The sequence below is a fragment of the Onthophagus taurus genome, chromosome 8 (genome assembly GCF_036711975.1).
Source record: "Onthophagus taurus isolate NC chromosome 8, IU_Otau_3.0, whole genome shotgun sequence".
In the NCBI taxonomy this organism is placed as follows: domain Eukaryota; kingdom Metazoa; phylum Arthropoda; class Insecta; order Coleoptera; family Scarabaeidae; genus Onthophagus; species Onthophagus taurus.
In genome coordinates, this window is record NC_091973.1 from 9,396,115 (window position 1) to 9,420,022 (window position 23,908).

A 23,908-nucleotide genomic window follows, 5' to 3' on the forward strand; every position below is an offset into this window, starting at 1 on the left:
GTAAAACTAATTGCTTACTTTTCTGGTCACGTCGCAAATGTCCTAATAGAAATGGTATGTTGCGGGTTCCCAGTCGAGACCGTTTATTTTATTAAAAACGCGATGGACCTTGCAATCGGAGATTTGTTAGACGAAATTACGCGCCATATGGCGACGATACCCGGGCGCAAGTCGGGGTCGCGAAAAAACAACCCTCCCCGGTCCTATTTTATTCATATTAAAGAGCGTCCGCTCCTGAATATGAAAGTGTGAAGCAAACGAGGTCGGCCCAGCAATACTATTTCATCAGTTGAGAAAGAAGTATGAAAAATGCAATGAGCGCGGCAAAGTTTCATGCAAATGAATGGACAGACACCCTACCCGGGTGGGTATTATTTATTTATACGATCCCTTGAGACAACCATGTACATTTTATTTCGATACACGAAAACATCACAACACAAATTTTATTTCATTAATCATTTTCGATTAAAATTAGTGATAAGGAACGGGGGGGAGAGTAATGCGAGGGTCGTTGTATCGCGATACAAAGTAAATATAAAGAAGTTTTACTGTAAACCATAAAGCTCTTATCACAATAGAGCAAATCCCGAATGTATTGTATGCGCGGCATACTAAACAAAGTAGTAAACTGCTTATCTGCAAACGGAGAAGTGTCGATGGCGGTATCTGTCCGATAGAAAGGTTTAGTACTACCAACGCGGGCTGACGTTCGGCAATAATTGTAAAAGAACAATTCGGCGTCCCACTTTATGACATTTTACATTTTCCTCGCGAAGCTGCGGCGTTTTTCCCCGCACCTAAGGTCTATATACAGGCGGCGGAAGTGTACCCGCGAGTGCCATTCTTCTTGATGTATCAGCTGAGATACCGCGCTTTGGTCCCAAATATTTTAGTGGCCCCGTATCGCGCGGAATATGCAAAGCGGGCTCGTTCTATCGATCATAAATATTGCATTTAAAAAGAACGCGGGCGGCACAGCGCGTTACCGGCGACAATTTACGTCTGCCATCGAGTCGGGGCGGTTGAAGAAGAGGCGGGGCGGTTATAGGAAAGGGAGCGGGTAACAAATTAGCTATAATAAAGAACCCAACTGCCGCGAGCGTTAAGGGTAATCAAAACATAATAGGCCGAAGTCGGACTTGGATAATTAACTAATTTGCAGGCATCGGTGTTCATTTCTCAAAGTTCATACGGGCCCATTATTTGAGGGGATAATTGTTAGCCCCGGCGGCGGGGCGAGCGGAAACACAAGTTGCATCGCACGGCGCGGTCAGCTTACGTTCGACACCCTCCCAGTTAGAACCGGGGGCGGCTTTCCAGACCGTCTGATTTATATTAAACGCGTTCCCGCTGTATTCATAGGGACCCCATTTCCACATAGTAACGGTATTATTTCCAACCCACCTTAACTAAGTAAGCTCAAACCTAAAAAGACCTTTAGCAAACCGCCGCTTTGTTTGCCCTTGCAATTACTTAGATTTTTTTACATGTTTTTCCTCCGACCATGTTATTTTTAATTAACAAATCTAGGCTGAATAGGATATCGATCCAAATCCGGGATACGCATTTCATACGAAATCCTTAACAACATGATTCTTTTTAAAATGATCACTTATTTAATAGTACGAATTTGGCTGGAACGTTAAAATTTGGAAAACGTTGCTTTAAATGGAAGGTTTAATTGTGCGGCATCTAGTCTATAATTTGCATTACAATCGGCAATTTGGTAAATGGGTCTTTAGCGCACATTCAGCCGTAAAACGCCATCGGGCTGACGGTGCGAAATAATATAAGGGTGAATGAAATTTCAATAATATATTTATGAAGAAAAGTTTCCACCGCGAGGTGTATTCTGGTAGCAGATGGTGCCTTATGATATTCATATCGCCGTGGGGGGAATAAGGGTGGTAATCTGTCAACATTCGGTTTATTAGAAAAATACGGGCCGAAGGGTTGCTTTGATAATTTTTTGCTTCGGGTTTGTGTGGCGCGAGATGCTGTTGTTCCGCAAAGCGGCCGGAAGCGAGGGACTACTTCCTGCTCTTAGTGACCGCGCCGTTTCGGAAGGGAAACTTTTTCGAAAGAATTGAACAGGTAAACTGCAATTTAAAAGTTTCAACTTGTATTAAATAACGTCCACGGCCGGAGGCGTTACTAATTTTAGTAATTTTCTCTTGATTTGTTTTCTCCTGAAGAAACTTTCGCCATAAATGTTTTAATTTCGAAATAATTTAGCGCGCTTAATATCGAGGGGGAGAAATATTAAAATACTTAAAACGTAGCATAATTATTTTTCCCCGTAACTCATTCAACCCTTGTACAGCCCCTTTTTCTTCGTTCTTCACCATTGTGGGGTGGACTTAAAGGGACATCCGCTATGCAACACATTCTTATCGCAACCCCATTGTTCTTCGAACGTATTATTCCAATTCATCAAGCGCATCACATAGAGCGCTACCTTTAACGTCAAACTAAACTACACCAGTGGCATCGTAGCAACGGGTCTCAATTTCATTAAATTTTCCTTCACGTATCTGTTTAATAGCTAACAGAATTTAATTAAATAAGACCTTTACCAGTCTTTTACTCCCACTCTAATCGTTTCTATGTCACACCAAAATTAACACAAATAATAATCCTTATGCTCTCCTACATACTAATTTTACAAATCCCACTCTACCACTTTTAAACGCAAGATTCGTTATTGGAAACAGATTTCATTTATACTTCACTAATGTACCCGTTTCTTTATTTTCACTTATACTATTGCATGGGCACATCGTATCGAACAAGACAATTTGTATATATTATTCAAGTATTTTAAGTTACCTTTAAACTGATTCTGAAATGAACGGAAAGAGGTTAGTTTCGTTTCGTTTCACTTATTTATCCGATTAATTAATAATTCACGGTATTACTTGGAAGTGAAGTTGCATTTATTGATTTTCAATTGGCATCGTTGTGTCTAGAATAAGATTAGAATAACGGAATATTGTTCTCCATACAAAGTATTTCACGAATTCATTGTTATTTTTATTTTAGAGAGGTCGTATATTTATTTAAATAATAGTGGAAAGTCTTAGCTTAGTATATAAACGTCGTAATTAATCGATCGTAAAAAGACGAACGTTTTCATACATTTATAGTGGACATTAACGGCTTCTTATATTTACGTTTTTTTATTTTTTCGGACTTTCTGAGTTTGCTCCATTGTGTGTTATTCAATATTGTATCCATTATAGCGCCTCCGCAGCAAGCGACCTTGGCTTAACCTTTTAACGGGCAAATTATTTTTTCCTTTTTAGACACGATTTAGTTGTGGTAATGCAGCTATTTGACTTTACACTCAAGTGATCTGTATAGAAGTCACTTGCGGCCGAGCCGCTCCAGCATATTCATTATAAGGCCTCGGCTTAACCAGGTGACCATACAATCAACCATAGGCTAGGCCGAAGCGCTCCAAAATGTGTTATTCAATATTGTATGAATATGGTGACACAATACAATATCTGTTTTAGACTAGGTAAAAGTATCACCGTCATACAGGCGGAGTTAATCGCCATACAACATACCGCTGATGTTATTGTCAGATCCAACTTGGTAGGTAAGACTTTTACAATTTACACTGACAAGCTATTTTAGCACTGAGTAAAATAACAATTACCTCAGGACTTGTTATGGGTTGTTATCTGACATTGGAGAAGGCCGCAGTGCATAACTGTGTTATGCTTCAATGGACAAAAGGACACCCGACTTGTTTAGGTAACAAGCACACCGATAGGCTTGCCAAAAGGGCTGCCAAGTAAGAACCATGTTCGCCTGAACCGATAATCGCTCCGTCCTTATCAACTCAGATTGAGATAATTAAAGATTTTACCCACAAAGAGTTTATGAACTGGTGTGATAGGGTTAAGGGCTGCCATCTGTTTAAGGAAGTATTACGTTATACCTCAGCAGAGGCAGCCTTGATTGTCTTTCGTAGGGCTTGGTAGAAACGCTCTACGAACTGTAACGGGACTCGTCACGAGTCACTGTAAGGTAAACAAGCATCTTTATAACCTTAAGCTTGCTGTTAGTCCTCTCTGCCGCCTCTGTGAAGAGAGCGAGGAGACGGTTCGACACATCTTGTGTGACTGCCCCACTCTGCAAGACCTCAGAATGAGAGACTTCGGAGAGGAATGGCCGAGCACAAATGGCATCAGGAACACACCTCTGAGCTGTATCCTAGCCTTCGGAAATTCCTTAGGCTGGTTGATGTAGCCGGAGAGAGTGCAGAAGAATGTACAAAAGAACCATACCCTCCTCTTCCTTACATACATACAACATTATAGCAATATACAGGGTTTTTAAAACAAATAGTTACTAGGATTGGTGGAGACTTATGTGATAACGTGATTGGTATCTGCTGCAATTTTTTTTAATCGATGTCATGGAGCCGTGGAGTGTGCAACACACGATGTTGCTTGCTTACGATAGGTTTGTGTGTAATAATGAATCTATCGTTGCGATTCAACGTGAGTTTCGTCGCCATTTCAATCTTGCGAAACATGATAGTGTTCCCACTCATAACAACATTTTACGTTGGGTAAAATCATTTCGTTTACGATGAACAGTGATGAATAGAAAACCAGCAGGGCTTCCTCGCTCAGTACGCACTCCAAAAAATGTGGAAAGAATTCGGCAAGTCAAACTCCGTAGTCCTGTTCAATCTGCTAGGAGACATTCTGCAGAACTGCGCATCAGTAATCGTTCAGTAAGGCGTATTTTCCATAGTTATCTAACAAGGGAAGTGTCACAACTGTGTCTCACCGATTTCGATGCAATTTGGTACAGTCATAGAATGGGCCAAAATAAGGTTCGTACATTTTTTTATACGTGCGGTAAAAGCCCCTGGGGCGAGTTATAGGGGTTGAAAGTTTGGAGAAAAAGTACGTTTTCACTTATATTTTAAAAATGAAAAGTGCTATCAAAATTTGGTAAATTGTAACTGATATTCATTTTAAAAGAGCTTTCTTTTGATGTATCACACATATACCAGAGGGTTAAGAAGGGCGAACTACCCCTATTTTTTTGGAATTATTTAAAAACCACCCTATCGATTTTGGCGGCATTAAGTATACTTCCAGCACGTTCAAAAATATTAGTTAAGGGTTTTTTCCCATTCGCTCTAGATCATCCCCAGCGAAGTTACGGGGGTTAACATGTAACCACTTTTCGTAAGAATGATGTGATAAAATTGTCAGGTATTTTGAAAATACTTTAACAAAACCGTAAATTAGTCGCACAATAAAATGTTTAATGTAAAATAAGGCATAATACACCATTTAGGGGTGGTTGGGGTTAACCACCCCCTTAAAAATTAATTCTATCCCGGGCATTACTTGTTGATTACGGCGAAATTTGGTACTGTGTTTGTTTTATATAGTTTATTAGTTTATTTTTATTCTACATAATGTTGCCAAAAATACACCTACCAAAAAAATTTTGGCACAATATTTGTTTTTTTAGTGCCGCTTGCTAAAGGTCATTTCTCAAAATAGTTTTTTCTAGTATAAAAGAACGTGTGCCCAGTGGGTAGATTTTAGTTTCAGAGCAACTGACAGAAGCAATGGTTACAATAAACCCAATAAACGTTTTAAATTTGCTAATGACAGTTTTTACTGTTATGAATATTCCCCAGACTCCTGTAAATGAAGCAGAAGTTAGTTTAAAAGAAAATATACAGCGTATTTTAATGGAAAGTATGGAAGACTACAATATGCAAATTGAAGACGAAACTGTATTAATTTTCGATTCATCCAATGGCATCAATGACGGTCAGCAAATTATTGAAGACCAGGATACAACTGACAGGTTTGTAGAAGATACTGATGCTCATTGTCCATTGAAGGATGACATCGACTACGAGTACAAATTAGAGGCGGTAAATTACTGGACAAGTGGGAAGAAAGGTTATTTGAAACTAGAAACCGTAAAAAACAAATACCGAAAAGTAACGTCAAAGACCCAATTGCACAGATGGTCTAAATATATTGAAGAAAGAGGGACATACAAAGAAAAATTAGCAGAAATTACCGAATTTGTAATTAATCAAGCGAGAGCCGCCGTAGATAATAAATTGCCACTACATGATATTGATATACGCAGATGGGCTATACAAGCTAGAAATGAAAAGAATTTATCTCCTCAACTGTTCAAAGCATCTCATAGCTGGGTGCAACGTTTTAAGAAAGCAAATCGGTTAGTAAGCCGAAAAATAACAAAATTTCTATCCCAAAAACAAATTGGAAATGTTGATCGAGTAAAAACTTTAGCAAAAGATTTCGTTAAAGAGGCAAAGCTACAAATCCAAATATATGGACCTGAAAACACCTACAATTCGGATCAGAGCGGTTTTAACTTGGAATTCCATTCGGGAAGAACATTAAGCGATTTAGGAGTTAAAACCGTAGAAAGTGTGGTCCAGTCGGTGTCATCTACAACGCACAGTTACACAATTCAACCCGTAATATCTGCTGATGGGAAACTTCTTTCTCCACTTTTTATTGTTTTAAAAGAACCCTCTGGCAGCTTTGGACCGAGGGTAGCAAATACAATGTTTAAAGCAGACAATATATACGTTTTGGCATCAAAATCTGGAAAGTTAACTTCAGAACACATGAAAAATTGGCTCCAAAATGTATATTTTCCAAATACTGGTTCTAAATCATTATTATTATTAGATTCTTGGAGTGGCCATTGTCCTGAAGTTATTAGTGAAATAACTCCATCAGGTACTAATTTTAAACATTTATCTATACCTGCAGGGACAACAGGTCAAATACAGCCCCTAGATGTATTTGGTTTCAGAATATGGAAAAATTTTATTAGAAGATTCTCTGATCAGATTATTCTTTACCAGTATGATGTCAATTTACATCAGAGGGATAACATATTAAAATTGCAATCGTTGACGCATAACCAGTTGGCTTCCCCTCGGTTTATAAATGTTTTTAAATACGCATGGTTTGCAAGTGGCTATATAGAGGAGAGACCAGACCATTTTGAAAATCCCGTGGAAGTTTGCTTTTCGAGTGAGAAGCCAACGTGTGATATCTGTGGGGATATAGCGGTCATAACATGTGCATGGTGTAAAAAATCCTTATGTTTAAAACATTTTTTCCACGACTTTCATTTTTGCCAACACTACGTAGAATAAAAATAAATTTAATATTGAAAATTAATATAATACATAAAAAACGTCAATTAGTAATGTAGAATAAACTTCTTTGGTATATTGAACTATTTTTTTTGTCAGTTGCTTTTTAACTCATAAATAAATAAAATATCTTATTTATCTAGTAGTTTTATATTTATTATTTAAAGAAAATGAGGGTAGTTTACCTCGTGGAACATCGATAGATAGATTTTTAAAAAACAATACCACAGTTACGATGGCAGTTTTCATCTTCGAGGTATAAACAAAAAACTACCCCTAATTTGTAACCCTTATAACCATTTTCAAAAATTTTTACTTCAAATATAAAACAAACACAGTACCAAATTTCGCCGTAATCGACAAATAACGCCCGGGATAGAATTAATTTTTAAGGGGGTGGATAACCCCAACAACCCCTATATGGTGTATTATGCCTTATTTTACACTAAACATTTTATTGTGCGACTAATTTACGGTTTTGTTTAAAGTATTTTCAAAATACCTGACAATTTTATCACATCATTCTTACGAAAAGTGCTTACATGTTAACCCCCGTAACTTCGCTGGGGTTGATCTAGGGCGAATGGGAAAAAACCCTTAACTAATATTTTTGAACGCACTAGAAGTATACTTAATGCCGCCAAAATCGATAGGGTGGTTTTTAAATAATTCCAAAAAAATAGGGGTAGTTCGCCCTTTTTAACCCTCTGCTATATGTGTGACACATCAAAAGAAAGCTCTTTTAAAATGAATATCAGTTACAATTTACCAAATTTTGATAGCACTTTTCGTTTTCAAAATATAAGTGAAAACGTACTTTTTCTCCAAACTTTCAACCCCTATAACTCGCCCCAGGGGCTTTTACCGCACGTATAAAAAAATGTGCGAACCTTATTTTGGCCCATTCTATGACTGTACCAAATTGCATCGAAATCGGTGAGACACAGTTGTGACACTTCCCTTGTAAGTTTTCATCCCTACAAAATGGCCATTGTGCAATAATTGAACCCTGGAAATTATGAACAGCGAATAAATTTAGCTTGAGAAATGAAGACCATAATTTGATGAGTGATCAAGTTTATTTTCATTTGAACGGCATGGTAAATCGGCGGAACTGTCGTTATTGGGCCGCTGAAACTCTAAAACTAATAATAATAATCTTTATTGTTTTCCATATAATATACATCAAAATAAAGAGAAAAATAAGATATAATAAATAATTTATTTTTATTAATTAATCTCGCAATATGGATTCTAATAATAATAATAAAATAAAAAGAAATTCACTAATTCAAAGTAGTTTAAATCCTAAACTATTTTAAAATTATGACGCAATTATACCTCAACCATGTTGACCGTGCGTAAACTGAGAATACACCAGTAATTCTGTTGGACAGAATTGTGAGTGGTTTTTCAAAAAATTTACAATAATTGGGAATGTGAGGGAATGTAGTACACTCATAATTGTCCATAAGCAGCAATTAAAAGAAATTGAAGAAAACACTTACATATGGAAAACAAGACAAAATAATTACAAAATGATTACAGGGAATGCTATTGTAGAATATCACTTAATTTGCCAATATTCGTTAAGGTTTTTAACCATTCCTTCACAACAAAGTGGGTGTTTCTCGAGCTCATAGACTGGTAATGTACTGATATAAAACTCTTGTACAAGTTATATATTTTTGGTGCATAGAACATGAAGCACTTTTGACCGATTGCTTTAGAAACCCTTGCTGGTTGAATGTCCATACGAACCTTCGATCTAGTATGGTGCTCATGATCAACACTCCGCATAGCGGTCGGTGATTTTAGAACCGACCGCAAAACTTTTAATATTAACTTTTGCAATATATATATATTGCCAATGTAAATGTTTGAAGCTCCTCCCCAACCAATAATACCATATCTCATAACTGATTCAGCTATCGCAAAATAGTGTGGGACATGTGACGATAATTTTTTCATTACGAACATCACCGATATTAATTTTTTCCAGACATTGTCGACGTGCTCATCCCATCTACAATTCAGGTCTAGTGTTACACCAAGATATCTTACAGACCTTACTTTATAAATCTTTGGACAATGGCAATCAATTGACTGACATGAATCAGCATGCATCACAATACCGACCACTGACGGTTGTGTACTATTGTATGTAGAGAAGGTTATAAAGTTCGTTTTTGCTAAGTTAAGGGTTAGTTTATTGCTTTCAAGCCATCTTAGCAGAATTCTCAAGTCAGCAGTGGCCAATGAAAATAAGGTTGGCCAAGACATATTTTTGAATAGCAAGACCGTATCGTCAGCATAAGATATCAGTTTACTACTCGAATTGAGCTCCAATAGGTCATTAATATAAATTCGACCCTGAGGAACGAATGCATGAGAGATCATTACATAGTCCCATGGTGATTGTTTGGTGTGCTGTAACCGGTCCAGATGTTATTGGTCCATACTTTTTCCAAAACGATAACGAAAATACTGTAACTATAACCTCGGAATGGTATAGACAGATGATCACTGAATTCTTCTTACCTGAACTTACAAGAAAACGTATTCCTATGCAGCAAGTTTGGTTTGAGCAGGATGGGACTACTACTCACACAGCCAGAATGTCAGTAGAAGCTGTTCGGAGTGTTTTTCGTGGTTGCGTCATTTCCCGATTTGGTGACATTAGTTGGCCTCCTCGTTCCCCAGACCTGTCCATGTGCGACTACTTTTGGTGAGTTTACCTCAAGTCACGTGTATACTAGCGTAAACCACGTACACTTGAAAAACTAAAGGAAGCAATTTTTGTGGAAGTTGTTCAAATCGACAGAGCCAACTTCCGAGCTGACAATGGCCGTCACCTGAGAAATATTGTTTTCAAGCATTAATTTTATAAAATAGCATAATCATTAGACTATTATTCTGCAACACAAGTAACGAGATATTGTTTTTTAAAAAACGTCCGTTCGTTATGCCTCACCCTGTAGTATCCATTGTAACGCCTCGGCCTCGTCTTAACTAGGATCTCCAATATCTTTTATTGTATGAATATGGTATCCATTGTAACACCTCGGCCGCAAGCGACCTCGGCTTAACAAGTCAAGCAATACAATCTCCGTTCTACGCACTATATGGTATTTATGTTTTAATTTAAGTCAGTATCGTTGTGGCATTGTTGCTGGCTTAGTACATTATAGTAATATTATTATTAAAATGAATGATGTAAGAATTATATTATAAACTTTACAATGTTATTTTATGATCTCAATGTCAACCGGCTTTCTTAGTTTAGATAGCATTAACCCATCTTTCATGTTTAAACGATGCGGTAACGTTATCTAACTGAATGCTCCAACACGATGTTGAACGATACGTCAACGTCAATAAAAAGGAATCCGTTCGAATTATGTTGACATTAACGCCAAGAGGGAAACAACTAATCTGCACTCAGCGGTATAGGAACGCGTTTCGCACGACGTTTACCTGTTCCTGCAGGAACACCACCTCCAATTTAATCGCCTGATTTACGACGCGCACTGTAAGCAATTTCGGAATTTATTTCTTGTAAATTACAAAAATTGATAGTGCGCCCTGCAGTCACGCGTAAATCATTATTAATAGTTTAATAATTCCTCCGAACGTGAAAAACGGCTCTCGTTGATTGACGAGTTAATACTACAGGGTAGAGAGCTAAACAATTCACAATTCGTGATTTACGACAGCTTTATTTGTGATTATTTTTGAGATCATTTTTTTTTACATTATTTTTGACACTTTAATCGGATATATTTTCAACTATTTATCTTCGACGTTTCGGTGGGATATAATATTTTCGGTGATTTTCTTTGGACTTAGTAGATGGTTTGGCGGTCGGTAAGTTGAACGATCAATTTGAAATCTAACAAAGGCTCTACAGGTCCAACGACGAGGAGTGGAGTTCCGTGATACGAAGAAAGAAATATTCCTTTATGAGTATTTTCGGTCCCGAAGGGCGTGCTTATCTCGAACTCCTGCCCGTCCAGGCTAAATATTAACTGTCGCCCGCGAGACGACGGGACGTGGACCCGTGATGTTTGCTTTTAATCGATATTCGGCTGTACCCGCCTCATTATATACTACATCGAGACAAGCCTGAATTATTCATTTTATGTACCCAATCATCTAAAACGGCCAGCGGAGCAGAACAAGTTAAAGCATCATATTTCACTTCGTTTTTTAACCTTTTTTTCCCTACAGTCGCATTTGCATATTTAGTTCGTCTCGCGGGTTTTTCTTTGCCTTTTTCCTCGCCCGCTTTTACTTCAAACTTCCGCCCGCTTTTCAACTATACCATCGAACGACCACCGCTCTTAAACCTTCATCGCGACGATAAAATCTATACTTGAAAAACGCTGCTTTTTAACTCCTCCAAACTGCTCCCTACAAACTACGGCCTCCTACACCAATTCTAAACCACTTCACCATCTAAGGACTCATAATTAGATAGAAACCTCACAAAAGAGACCTATATATATATATATACATAATGTAATAGTGAGGTGAAATATCTACGTGCATATAGAATTGCAGGAATACCTGCAATACGAAAACTGATTGAACATCGCGATTAACGATGACGTTAAAAGTACGGTATAAATTGTTTGTCGGTGGTCGCGTGACTAAATGACCGTAATTATAGTTTGACTATTAAGGATTCGCGGGAATTTATGCCACCGCATTCATAATTGTAAGGCGAACGACGTAAAGAGTCCGCGCCGTGTTTGCGTTAAACCCGCTTTGCATAATAATATTTACGGCCCCGCAGGGGAGATAAGGAATGCGGAAAAAAAAGTCCGCGAGGATTTCACGTGATTAGCAATAGTTAACAAGTGCCATCAGGGCTGTACTTAGCGGACGGACCCTAAACGTTACGTTCCATTAGTTGCCCTCTGTCGGGGGCGAACGGGAAAAAAGGCCGCTAATGAATGTGTAACGACACAGAACCTACTCGCCTGCGAAATGATTTACCGAACTTGCATTTTAGACAATACCCTTTCTAATGAATAAGATTTGCATATCTTCCTCGTTACTATACGCCGTGTTATATGCACTGTCGTCTCATAATTAACTTAACCCCACTTGTCAAGGTTTAAACCGCAACCACAACGTCAATCATTAATTACCCATTAAGAAACCAATTATTAATATTAACCAACAACAGGGTTGCTACTATGTATATATACAAGAGTTTTAGTATTTTTAAAATCTATTACAATAAAAACAAATTAAGTATACAGAATCACTCAAAAAGTAATGATGAAACAAAGTTGAAACACCCTGTATATTATTTTATATACTTTGAAAATCACTCTTATAAATTACTTAATTTTGGTCGATTATGTTCATAGTCAAATTACAAGATTACAACATTATGTTATATCAAGTTACCTTTGAAAGCTTCTAATCTCCATAGCAACACAGTGACAACACATGTCAAAAATGCATTCAGTTGCATGCTCTATATTTGGCAAACGGTTAAGTTTAGGTTTATGATGTGCTACATGAATTTTGTTTAAAATTTCGAGATGAACTGAAATATGGAATAACATACAGGATGTTCCATTAAAGAAAACGTAACTATGTTTCGTCATTACTTTTTGAGTGACCGTGTATGCTCAATTTGTAAAAAACTAAAACTTTTGTATCTTAACATTTTTTGCTAGCTATCTTACTTTAGGAGATAACCGACCGTCTCCATACATATCAGCGATATATATAAGTACATAAATGGCACTAAGGAGCCGAAATACACAGTTCTTCCTTAGGCAAAAGTTGTAGGAAATTTACCACACTATAAATGGAAAATATTTTTACACATACAGCCTGTTCCATAACGACTTACCGAAATAAACATGTTATTTTAAATGGAATGATATAGTTTTTGTTGCGTAAAATTAACGGTGACAAATTAAACGAATTTTCAAATGATATATTTTTATTAATAGTCTAGTTGTGTTTATTGGTTAATGCTTGATTATGAATTACACAAAAGACGAATTTGTGAACACGGTTTTTATTTTGGGAGAATGTCAACAAAATACTCTTCTTGCTCAAACAGTATATCGTGAAAGATACCACGATACCACCACCGCTCCATTTATATATACAAAAGGAGGCAGCTTTAAGTGCCTTATCACTGAAAACAGTTTCTCCACTCAAGTAGATGCAGGGTAACCTCAGAAGACACCTCGAGATCCTCAAGAACCCATGTCTAAATGAAATGATTGAAATTAAAACGGACCTCATACCGACAGAATACAATTTCAACCAGCCGTATAAGGTCATATTTAGAAGCAGGGATGATTGGGCGAAGGGAGGGCCTCAACTAAAAAGAGGAGTCCTAGAATGATACACCGATGCTTCAAAGACAGTAAGATCCGGAGTAGGCGTGGGCATCAGTGGAACAAATAGCCACATCAAATTGCCCCTCATCTCGGACATAACAATTTTCCAAGCAGAAGTTCTTGCTATAAACTTCTGCACCGCTTTGAACCTACAGAAGAGACAAAAAGGTGCATCCATAAACATTTTCACAGACAGTCGGGCCGCCTTAAAGGCAATTCAGGCCTACACGTGTGACTCCGCACTGATCAGAGAGTGTACCAGCAACCTGAGAGAACTCGCTAGGGGCAATGATGTTACCCTACGGTGGGTTCCAGGTCACAACAACATTGAGGGCAATGAGAAGGCGGACAAGCTGGCCAAAGAGGCAGTGAACACGCCCTTCATTGAACCCCAACCTGGTTGTGGACTACAAAAAAGCCACCTAAAAGAAATAATCAACAACTGGGAGGTTTCAAAGATAGCCTTACGCTGGAAAGAACTTCCAGGTCACAGACAAACGAAGAGTATGATAACTTCGTCGCAAAATAAAACCAAAGAGATTTTATGCCTCAACAAAGAGGATCTAAGAACTCTGTCAGGCTACCTGACCGGCTATGCGCCCCTAAAATACCACCTCTTCCACATTGGACAAGCTGAGGATCAAACTTGTCGACTATGCAACGGCGAATCAGAAACTGCTGAACGTATACTGTGCAATTGCGTCGCCAGAGGCCGTCTAAGACACAACATTTTCGGTAAAACTCCCCTGTTACCTACCGACATAAAGGTTCAAGACCTCAGGACAATACTAAGGTTCATCAAGGACCTACATTTGCCCTAAACCTTTGGAGGGCTAAAGTTACAATAGATCTTATAGGTCGCGGTAACGAGAGGGGCCGCTCTCCTCAGCCCGGCAACAATAATAATAATAATAGATACCCAAATGCCCGACTTAAGAGCAGGTATGTGGTTCCAGAAGAGAACAACGAACTTAATGTTTTATTAAGTTTGCAAGAGAATCCACTTGTGAGTACGCGACAGATCGCTAGAGCAACAGATATGAGTAACAGCACAGTGAACCGTATCACAACTACCATCCATATCATTTGAATTTACACAAAGTACTTCATGGAGATGATTTTGCTAACACCGTAATTTTCTGTACGACAACTTTAGATCAAATAAATGAAAAAACTCTTTTCGTATCACTTAGTGTGCTACTTAGTGATGAACCTACTTTTAAAAGTAACGGGTTAGTAAACCGACATAATATGCATTATTATGCAACCGAAAATCCTCTATGGCTAAGGCGCATAAATAATCAAAATGTATGGGCGTTAAATGTTTGGGGCGAAATATTTAACCGTAAAATAGTTGGGCCATTTTTCTTTTATGGTATACCGACGGCACAAATTTACAAAACATTTTTAGAAGAAGAGTTGCCAGAGTTGCTAGAAGATGTAGATTTAGAAACTAGACAAGGAATGAGACGGGCCACTTGCACATTATTCCAGGGACGTTCAAAACTTTTTAAATATTCGCTATGGGAGACATTGTATTGCTCGTGGAGGTCCAATACCGTGGCCAGCAAGATCACCTTATCTAACTCTCTGGACTTCTTCCTTTGGGTATACGTCAAATCCCAAGTGTATGCTAATATAAAAACGACGAAAGAAGAAATGAAGAATAGAATAAAGGAAAGCTTTAGAAATATCTCTGCTGAAACACTAGATACTGTGCAAATCGAATTCGTAAATTGGCGTCATGTATGCATATAGCATAGAGGGCAGATATTTGAACACTTATAAATAAAGTTTGGTTGAGAATTATTTATCGTTTTTTTTTAAATCATTTTAATGCTTAATCATGTATTTTCATGGTCTTACTTCAGGGCCTACTAATGAAAAAATGAACAAGAATTCATTCTTTGCATGATTTTGATTAATTCCACTATATCTCAAAAACTCCAACTGATGGGTATAGGGACATGTACTGAAGATTTGTAGAGAATGAATATCTGATAAACTAGTCTCAAACAAACTGTGTATCCCGGCTTTTTAATGCCATTTATATACTTTGCCGCTTACGTGGAATATCTGTATATATATATATACAGGATGTTTCATGAGGACTTTGCTGATATGGTGTTTTGTTACGGTTTCTGCAATGGAAATGCACGTGCTGCTCATCGTGACTATAGAAGACGGTTTCCTAACCGAGTGCTACCAGATTCAAGAGCATTTACTCGAACATTCATGAGATTGCATGAAACCGGTTATGTTCCAAGTACAAGAATTCATTCTCAACGTGCAGGTGTGCAAACTCCGAATGAAGTTGAACAAATTTTTCAGTCGGTCGAACGTAGTCCATCTACCAGTATCAGAAGACTTTCTGCTCGTCTAGGTGTTCCTCATGTAAAAGTAGGGAGAACATTACATGTTCATGGCTTGTATCCATTCCATGTTCAACCAGTACAACAGCTTGAACCAACAGACTTTGCCAGGAAATTCGACTTTTGTGGATGGGTAAATTCGCGCGTGATGAGCTAATCGCTCGTATTACGGCCAGTGCTGTACGAATCAAGGCACATCAGGATAAATTACGCAGCAAGTGCATCGAGTTAGACGGTGGGATATTCGAACCCTTCCTTTACAGTCCGAATTTCTATATTTTATGTACACATTTAAATAAATCAGTTTACGCATTAACTAGCTGTATCTCAGTTAGCTTTAAGAATTGAGCACATGCCTTTAGGAATTTTTCTGCTTAAAATGAACAAATCTATAACATATTCACGTATGTACCATTCCTCATGAAACATTTGTAAGGTATGACTAATAGTAATGTTGCTATTAATATTAAGTAGGTTAGGAGTAATAAGGTTATTTAATAAGGTTAGTACGACAAACATAACAAGGTTTGTTGTGCTACGTTAGCAGTAAGTCTAGTATAAGTATAGTGTAATTAATTGTAAAAGATATAGTTACAAAGAAGTCAAATAGAAGTTAAGACAACGATACAGTCTTTAATAATTAATTGATCACCTTTACCAATCTTCCCAATACTTAATAGAGAAGAACACTTATTAAGTTATTACATGGCGACCCTGCCAGCGCGCCTGATTGTGCGACTCAATTAACATCTAAGAAGACAGAAGAAAAAGAAATATGAAGAAGAAAAAGAAATATAAAGAAGAAAAAGAAATATGAAGAAGAAAAAGAAAAGAAACGAAAACAGGAAGAATGTCAATTACTCGATATTTTTCACCTAAAATAACATGACTAAGCCCTGCACCGCTACCACATTCACCATCAACATAATCAAACTATACAATTCCTGACTGGATAAAGATAGAAAAAAATATTAACAGAAAATACTACAAAGAGTTCTTGAAAATATGCTGATGTGTTTCATTTGGAAACCTACACGCTCACGGTGACAAATGTTTACAAAGAAGCAATTCATTTACAAATAAAAACATTACTATTAGTCATACCTTACACATTATTTATAAGAAACTTGTCATAATGTATGTCTAGTTATAATGTTATAATGTAACGAGAAATTTAATATAACATTGAACAGTATGACGTTGAAAAATAGATAAAGTAAAAATTGCATATTTGACGTTGGGGTGCGTATCAAATTCTATTTCCCCGCAGGTTGGTTGGTGGAAAAAAATCTCTGCGCCAATATCCGACGGTTACCTATCCGTTGGGGCAAAAGCAAAACACGAAAAAAAAAAAGCTGGGTTTGTAATTTAGAATATCCATCCCGGGGCGCGAGCAAATTCTATTTGTATAGTTATCTTCCGCCGGTGGGAAGCAATTAGCAGTAATGTACCATTCTGTCAGCGCTTAATTAGCTGCGGGGAAGATAAGGGAGGTTATGGGTTCGCGAAAAATCGTGTTATCGACGGGGTGCGGTCCCCCAGTTTCGATACCACCGAGCCCATGATTGCGACCGAATGAAATAAGAAAGGGCGCGCTGCCGGAAGTTTTATATTGTAAATATTTAAGCGTTTACCAGCCGAAACCGAAAAGTTATTTCACTTTCCGGTCCGCGCGGCCCAAATTCATCCCCGCGGGCCGCTTTAAACATTCACGACCGACTTCTTCCCAATCATGCACCGACGGATAGTAAACTTGGAAATAAGGAACTAAAAATAAAGAACTAGAAACAAAAAAAAACTAAAAATAGAAAATTGAAAAAAACTAAGAATTGAATTCGTCATAAACGAATATTGAACACGGTACATTTACAATTGAACAATTATTTCGCACAGGGACGCACCCGTTGGCTTTTTTCCTGGCTGGGCCACGCATTTAAATGTAAAACAGTTAGTTTAGGTAAATTGAAGGCGCCACATGGTCCGCAAATTGCGGTACCCGTGTAGTTCAGAATTCGAAATTGGTTTTAATCTACAATTTGCATGATAAACATTGTCGGTGACGTTGCGCCTATCTGTGTTTACCCAGCTCTGAATCGACTGCGGATTCCGAACCGTTACGGTCGCTCGGTTACAGGAAAAAGTAACCCCATTTTCACGTACGCAGGCATAAAATAATTCTTTTTCGAAGCATCCCTAAAAATTTCTTTAATAAGCCCGACCATTTCATGCATTGTTTACCCTCAACGATCGGCAAACAAGAGCTAGCGGGTAAACGTTGGTCAAAACGTTGGGAGCACGGCAGTGGAGAGAGCAGGTGCTATCGTTATCGGTGTGTACATTCGACCACAGTGTTTTGATATGCAGACAAACGGCGAGGGGGATAAAGGGGGTATGGTAGCGGTGGTGGTTTCGCCGTACGGTTTCATCGCCATCCCGCAGAAATACAGGCGGCACTTTACTTTTATTACGAGGCACTTAAATTCGTTGTCGAAAATCAAATTCCGCCATGGTCCACGCCGCCAGACTATTGCTTTGGGATTTAGTGCAGCCCAGATGCATAAAGAAGAGTGTAGGGTTACATTTATTTAGTCCCGGATCCTTCGACATAGGTCATATATCTCAAAGTACTAACATCGTTTCTTGCTGGCGGGTTTTTGTCATCGGGGGGAAGGCGGAATCCCCCGGCTTCCATTGTGGTTTTCTGGTGCGCGATACAGCCGCTACAATTCATGGGCCAGGGAGAGACAACGGCGCTGTCGGCCATGCGGTTTTTGCCCCTCGCGGTTGGGCATTTCGGTAAGTACTACAGTAAATGTTTCCCCGAATTTAATCTAATAATTAAGAAGAGTACGGATCCGCGGCGACTTAATCAGCACGGTTTCCGTTTCATTTGGGATTTAATTCCTACTAACTACGCTCTTCTCCCTGCCAACCCCCTAAATTAAAAACCATCAAGGTACCCGCAAACTTTATCCTGCGACGGCCTACCTCCCACTATATTTTCTTCAACCCTCAAACTTTTCACCCGGAGCCGAAAATCGCTTATTAACCCACCGAATATTCAACAACCCCGTCATTTTCAATATCCGCTCAGACACTCTTTCAACTCGAATCACCTTATACAAGATGCGTATCAGAATCGCCCACAAACTTTTATCGACAATAAACTATCAAAACTTTTCACACATCAACAGGATAACTTATATAATACCAACTCACTTCTCAAAACGATTTTTGTTACACTTATTTACATTCAAAAATCAAACTAAATATATATATTTATGTACTCAAAACTTATTTTGTAACCCGTACAGAACGAACCTTGTGGAATAAATGGGAGAACAAGTTAAGTGCAAGTGGTGATGATAGCAGATAAACACGATCAAAGAAAGTATAAATCAAGAAGGAAAATAATCGGTGGGATGTTCCACAGCACTTAAAGGGCTGTGACACGAAAAGACTAAGGCAGAAAGGAGTCATTAAAGGAAGCTAAGGAGGGTTGGGTTGGGTTGGGTTGGTATAGATGTGTGTGTATCACGAGACGAGTGAGGCAGAAACCCCTCAGTGTGAGATTTGGTATCTTGAAGTGTAGAAGATAAAGAGCCATAGGATCATTACAGCCATATGTTTAGTTGTGGTCTTTGACAAAGTTTTAGACAGGATAACTGCGATAAGTTTGATGAATTTCGCGCAAAGGCTTTTTGAATAGGAATGAATTGGTACATAGCATAAATATGGCACAATAACACTATATATAGCTATTCCATACAATTCCAGACTTGGACCTGGACTGTCATTATGCCAAATGATATAGACATCTAAAATCGACTACGGCAATGAGAAACTGGAAGGAATAGTAGTAGTAGAGTATGTGAGGTATGTCAGAAGAAAAATATCCGGTGAGTTAACGAGATTAGCTTGAAAAAAGTTAGTTGATGGGCGAGCGATGAGAGGAGCCACACTTTTTAATGGTGGGAAGCGTGGTCGTTCCACTCTGCAAATAGTGTCAGGGATTCCTAAACGTAATACTACACCTTGGCATATAGAGACGGCCTTATTATCGTTTCTGGTACTTAAATCTATGAATTTCATCCCTTACATTTTAAATCAACATATTTAGTGGGATACCCAACAGGACTTTGAACAACCAAAGAAACAACGTTCTCTTCTGAAGAATCTCTGAGCATAACGAAGCGAACGAATGTTATCAGCTAAGATAAGGTGAAATAGAAAGCCAACAAAATCAACATTCTTAGTAACAACACCGAGCTTCTCTTCGATGATCTATGCGAGGCATAACTTAAAGTTTATCTGCAATGATAACTCATGGGTAGACTAGTTGAAGGCGATTGTGGCGTTGCGCAAACCAACCCAAGCCAACCCAAAGCGTTATCAAGAAAACGAAACTTTCTGAAGCTGGTAGATTTAGTCTAAATTTGATGGGTTGGGTTCCAATCAAGACGTAATATCAGAAAGTTATGATATAAACTTTATGCCCAAACAGGATAAGCAAGATTACTTTCTTTCAAAGCTCAATTAATATGAAATAATCTTGAACCAGAAAAATGACTTGACTTATTAAAAGTCGTTTGAGTTAAATAATGTATTAGGTTTATATTCGAATAAAACTATATTATATGTTGTTTAGATTTTAGTATTAGGGATTCTGAATTCGGCACCTCCGCAAGTCCTCTAAAGCTTTGTTATTGCAATTTCAGTAAATCCGTGATTTCTTAGCGGATTAAGCGCTTTGAATGGGACCCCGGGGGTAGGCGGAGACGTATGACAAATCAGCGAGCGAGTACACGAGCCTTAGAAGCGGAAGGGTGTCGAGTTTGGTCGGAAATTATTACTTTAACTGTGTAATCTGATTATAATTCGGTCGGCTACCCCCGGGGTCGGGAGGAAAGGGTGGCCCACGCGGCACTATTTGCACCTAATACGGCGCTGGTTAACTGTAATTAGGGGTGTAGCTGTAAACTCGAATTGCCGGAAACGGTCGATTGACTCCTGGGACTGAACATACTCGAAATTAATTCGGCCTCCCGAAATTTTTAATCTAATTAAGCGGTAGTAGGGTTGTTTCTATCGTCGTCGACGAAGCACGAATAACACTGTTTTCGATTTCCAACGAGCGATAGTTCCTAATTAGCGGTTGGTTATTTACATAACGACGACTTAGAGTAATCAATACGTTCAATTAAGCAAATTGCGGCAACAATGCTCCCCTTATTGTGAAGACCCGCCGTCGTTTACTTACTTCTATAAAGAAATTTTATTAAAAACAGGGCGAAATTAATGGAAAATCACCGATTAGGGTTGGCTATTAATCACCGGCAAAGTTTCTAAGCCAAGATTTCTAAAATGACTGATGACTCGGCCGTTTGATATTGATAAGCCATACACCAAACACTAATTTGTCGCTAATTACTTGGAGGCCTTTATTTTTTTGTGACCATCGCGTGACGAAGTAATTGGCGAAGAGAGTGAGATAGAAATCGATCAAGGAACGACAACCATTTACATTTAAAGCGTAAAGAGACTTACAACTTCTCGACGTGAAATACTATTCGGGTGCGGTACCCGTCCCCCTATCGGAATCGCCCTTTATGCCTTCAACCCCCGGGTTTTCTCGTTTTATCTAAACTTCTTCGCTCGCTAGACATCTGCGGTACGCACAATTTCACTTTGTTACATCGGCCCCCGTATTCCAAACACTTTATTCTCACTCGTTTAAATTTATTTCTAACGAGAACTTTATGATAATTGCCCTCTGGCCATTTCGTTTTATGTTATTGACGAACTTCCCTTGGTTAACGAGAGAAAATTGAAATTAAACCTAATTGCCCTAACCGAAAATCGTTACCCCAACCTCTCGTAAATAAAGTCAAAATTCTATACACATCTAGACGTTTCAACGAAATATTTTCCAATTAAAAATATCGTAAAATATAAAGTTAATTTATATACAAGTTTCGATTAAAAGTGTATCATCAGGGAAACATAATTCTCTCAATAACAACGATAATAATAATTAATCTGTTAATTAACATTATCCAATTATACATTATCTATTAAATTTATATTTACTTATTAAACTATAAATTAATGACAATACATTTATTCGAAAATGTTAAATATTTTCGTATGGGAATTGTAGTATTTAGATAAAACTTAAATTGTCACCCGGAAGCAATAGTTGCGGTAACTGGGTAAGTTAAGGTCACAAGACAAACTTACAGTCGATTATGCAAATAAATTTGGAACTCAATAGAGGAGACCATGAAACATCGCGAATATTATCACCCCCTGCCTGAGGGTAACTTATTGGTAGATAAACAAATTCCGTTATAAGACCTTTGAGGGCGCGCGGTGCTCGTCGCAGTAATTCCGGCGGCAGTTTTCTAACTTTTTAACGAAATCGTTGGAATTTGTATTCCGGTCGTACTAAGTAGGGTTTAGATTTCCCGATGTAGTTTAGCCGCGGTACGCTTTGGGATTTATTCATGTGACTCAACTGGGTCTAAGTTCGTAGCACGAGATATTAATTACATATTCATAGAAGGAGGTGGGCTTAACGCCTGTTACTTCCGACGTTGCGAGCCGACATGTATTTTTGAGCTCATTTCACGGTAATTTCTACTCGTCAATGGGCCGCGCGGCGAAGAAAGGAAAAGACAAGTTCCAAAGATACGAAGATGTTTGTTCGTTAAAAGAAATGTTCCGTATCCGACGGATATTGGATGGATGTTGGCAGGCAGGCCAAATAAAGTATCCGCCAAGTAAGGTAGCCACGAATAAGTCGTCAGTTTTGATAATGGCTTACCTTTGAAGGGCTGCAGTTGGCAGCATGCTGGTTGGTACCACTGATGGGCGGGCCAAAGTTAGGCACCGAGAAGGGGACGAAGAGCATTGGTGTCGCGCTGGAGGAAGCAGAGGTCAGTTGGCTCAAGTCGTTGGAGGCGGTTGTTTCTCGGCAACTACAGGCGGCAACCAGCAGTTGCGGTGGTTGGACCCTGGTGGCGGCCGTGGTCGGGTTCTGATTGATCTGGTTCTGATTTTGGTACTGGTTTTGGTTTTGGTTTTGGTTTTGATTCGATTGATAGGAAGGTGCAGTTTGCTGGTGTTGTGTCTGCTGTTGGGGCAGTGTGTACGGCTGCGTTCTGTTGGCGCCTGCCACTCTGGATCGCGTCGGTCCCGTCTGGGTCTGGGTTGAGGATGATGTGGTTGTTGTGGTCTCACGCGGTTTAAAGACCGCGCAGGGGTACACGCCGACAAGGCTGTAGCCCACAAATACCGGTGAAGGAGCCAAGGCAACTGCTTATGGGGCCCTTTGAAACCAAGAAAACGGTTACCGCTAAGGCTATCTATTCCCCTAATGTTCTAATGTTAGGATTTAACGAGGCCGCCGGTGTTACTCACAACATCACAGTGGGACAACGGGATCGCGCACAAGAACTCGCGGCAACCGGCCCGGCAGGAATGCGTCGGTAAACTTGCGTGAAGAGTTTGTTGCTCATGTCACGTGGCTTGCTACGGCGCAAGCGGAAGTGAGCACCTCGTGCGAACGCCACCCCTCTAGAGACCTCTCGCGTCTCTCTGCGTCCACGGTACCAAGTTTCCAAAAACTTTCCAACCTACTCGCTCATTCCTGCTAAATCGATGGCGGCGCTCTCTCGCACTGGCGGCAAGGCACGGAACCGCGCGATCCTGTAGTCGCCCGATAAATAAGCAGCTACAGAACAGCTCCGTTACGGAGGGAGGCACCCAGCGGCAACGCAAACTCGCTAGGATGAGCGCCCGGGTGTGTCACAGTCTCTCCAAAAGCTAACGCGAGCGCAATCAATGAAATATACACTACACTCCAACACTATAGCATCTAAGATCATGCGAGATCTTACTTTCCGTAAAACTTTCCACAAACTTCGCCCCAATAACGTTTTGTGCGCGTCCCCAAT

The 23,908-nt window shown here is 39.0% G+C and overlaps 1 protein-coding gene across 3 annotated transcripts in view; it reads right to left on the reverse strand.

Moving 5' to 3' along the window:
- The window catches only part of LOC111413879 (cytotoxic granule associated RNA binding protein TIA1), a 278,716-nt gene extending 255,064 nt beyond the window's left edge, over nucleotides 1-23,652 (reverse strand). For all 3 annotated transcript variants that reach the window (XM_023045001.2, XM_023045000.2, XM_023045003.2), the window contains exon 1: nucleotides 22,777-23,652. In XM_023045001.2, the coding sequence (XP_022900769.1) occupies nucleotides 22,777-22,863 (87 nt within the window). In that variant the 5' untranslated portion in view covers nucleotides 22,864-23,652. The remainder of the gene's footprint in view (nucleotides 1-22,776) is intronic.
- Between the last annotated feature and the right edge of the window lie 256 nt (nucleotides 23,653-23,908).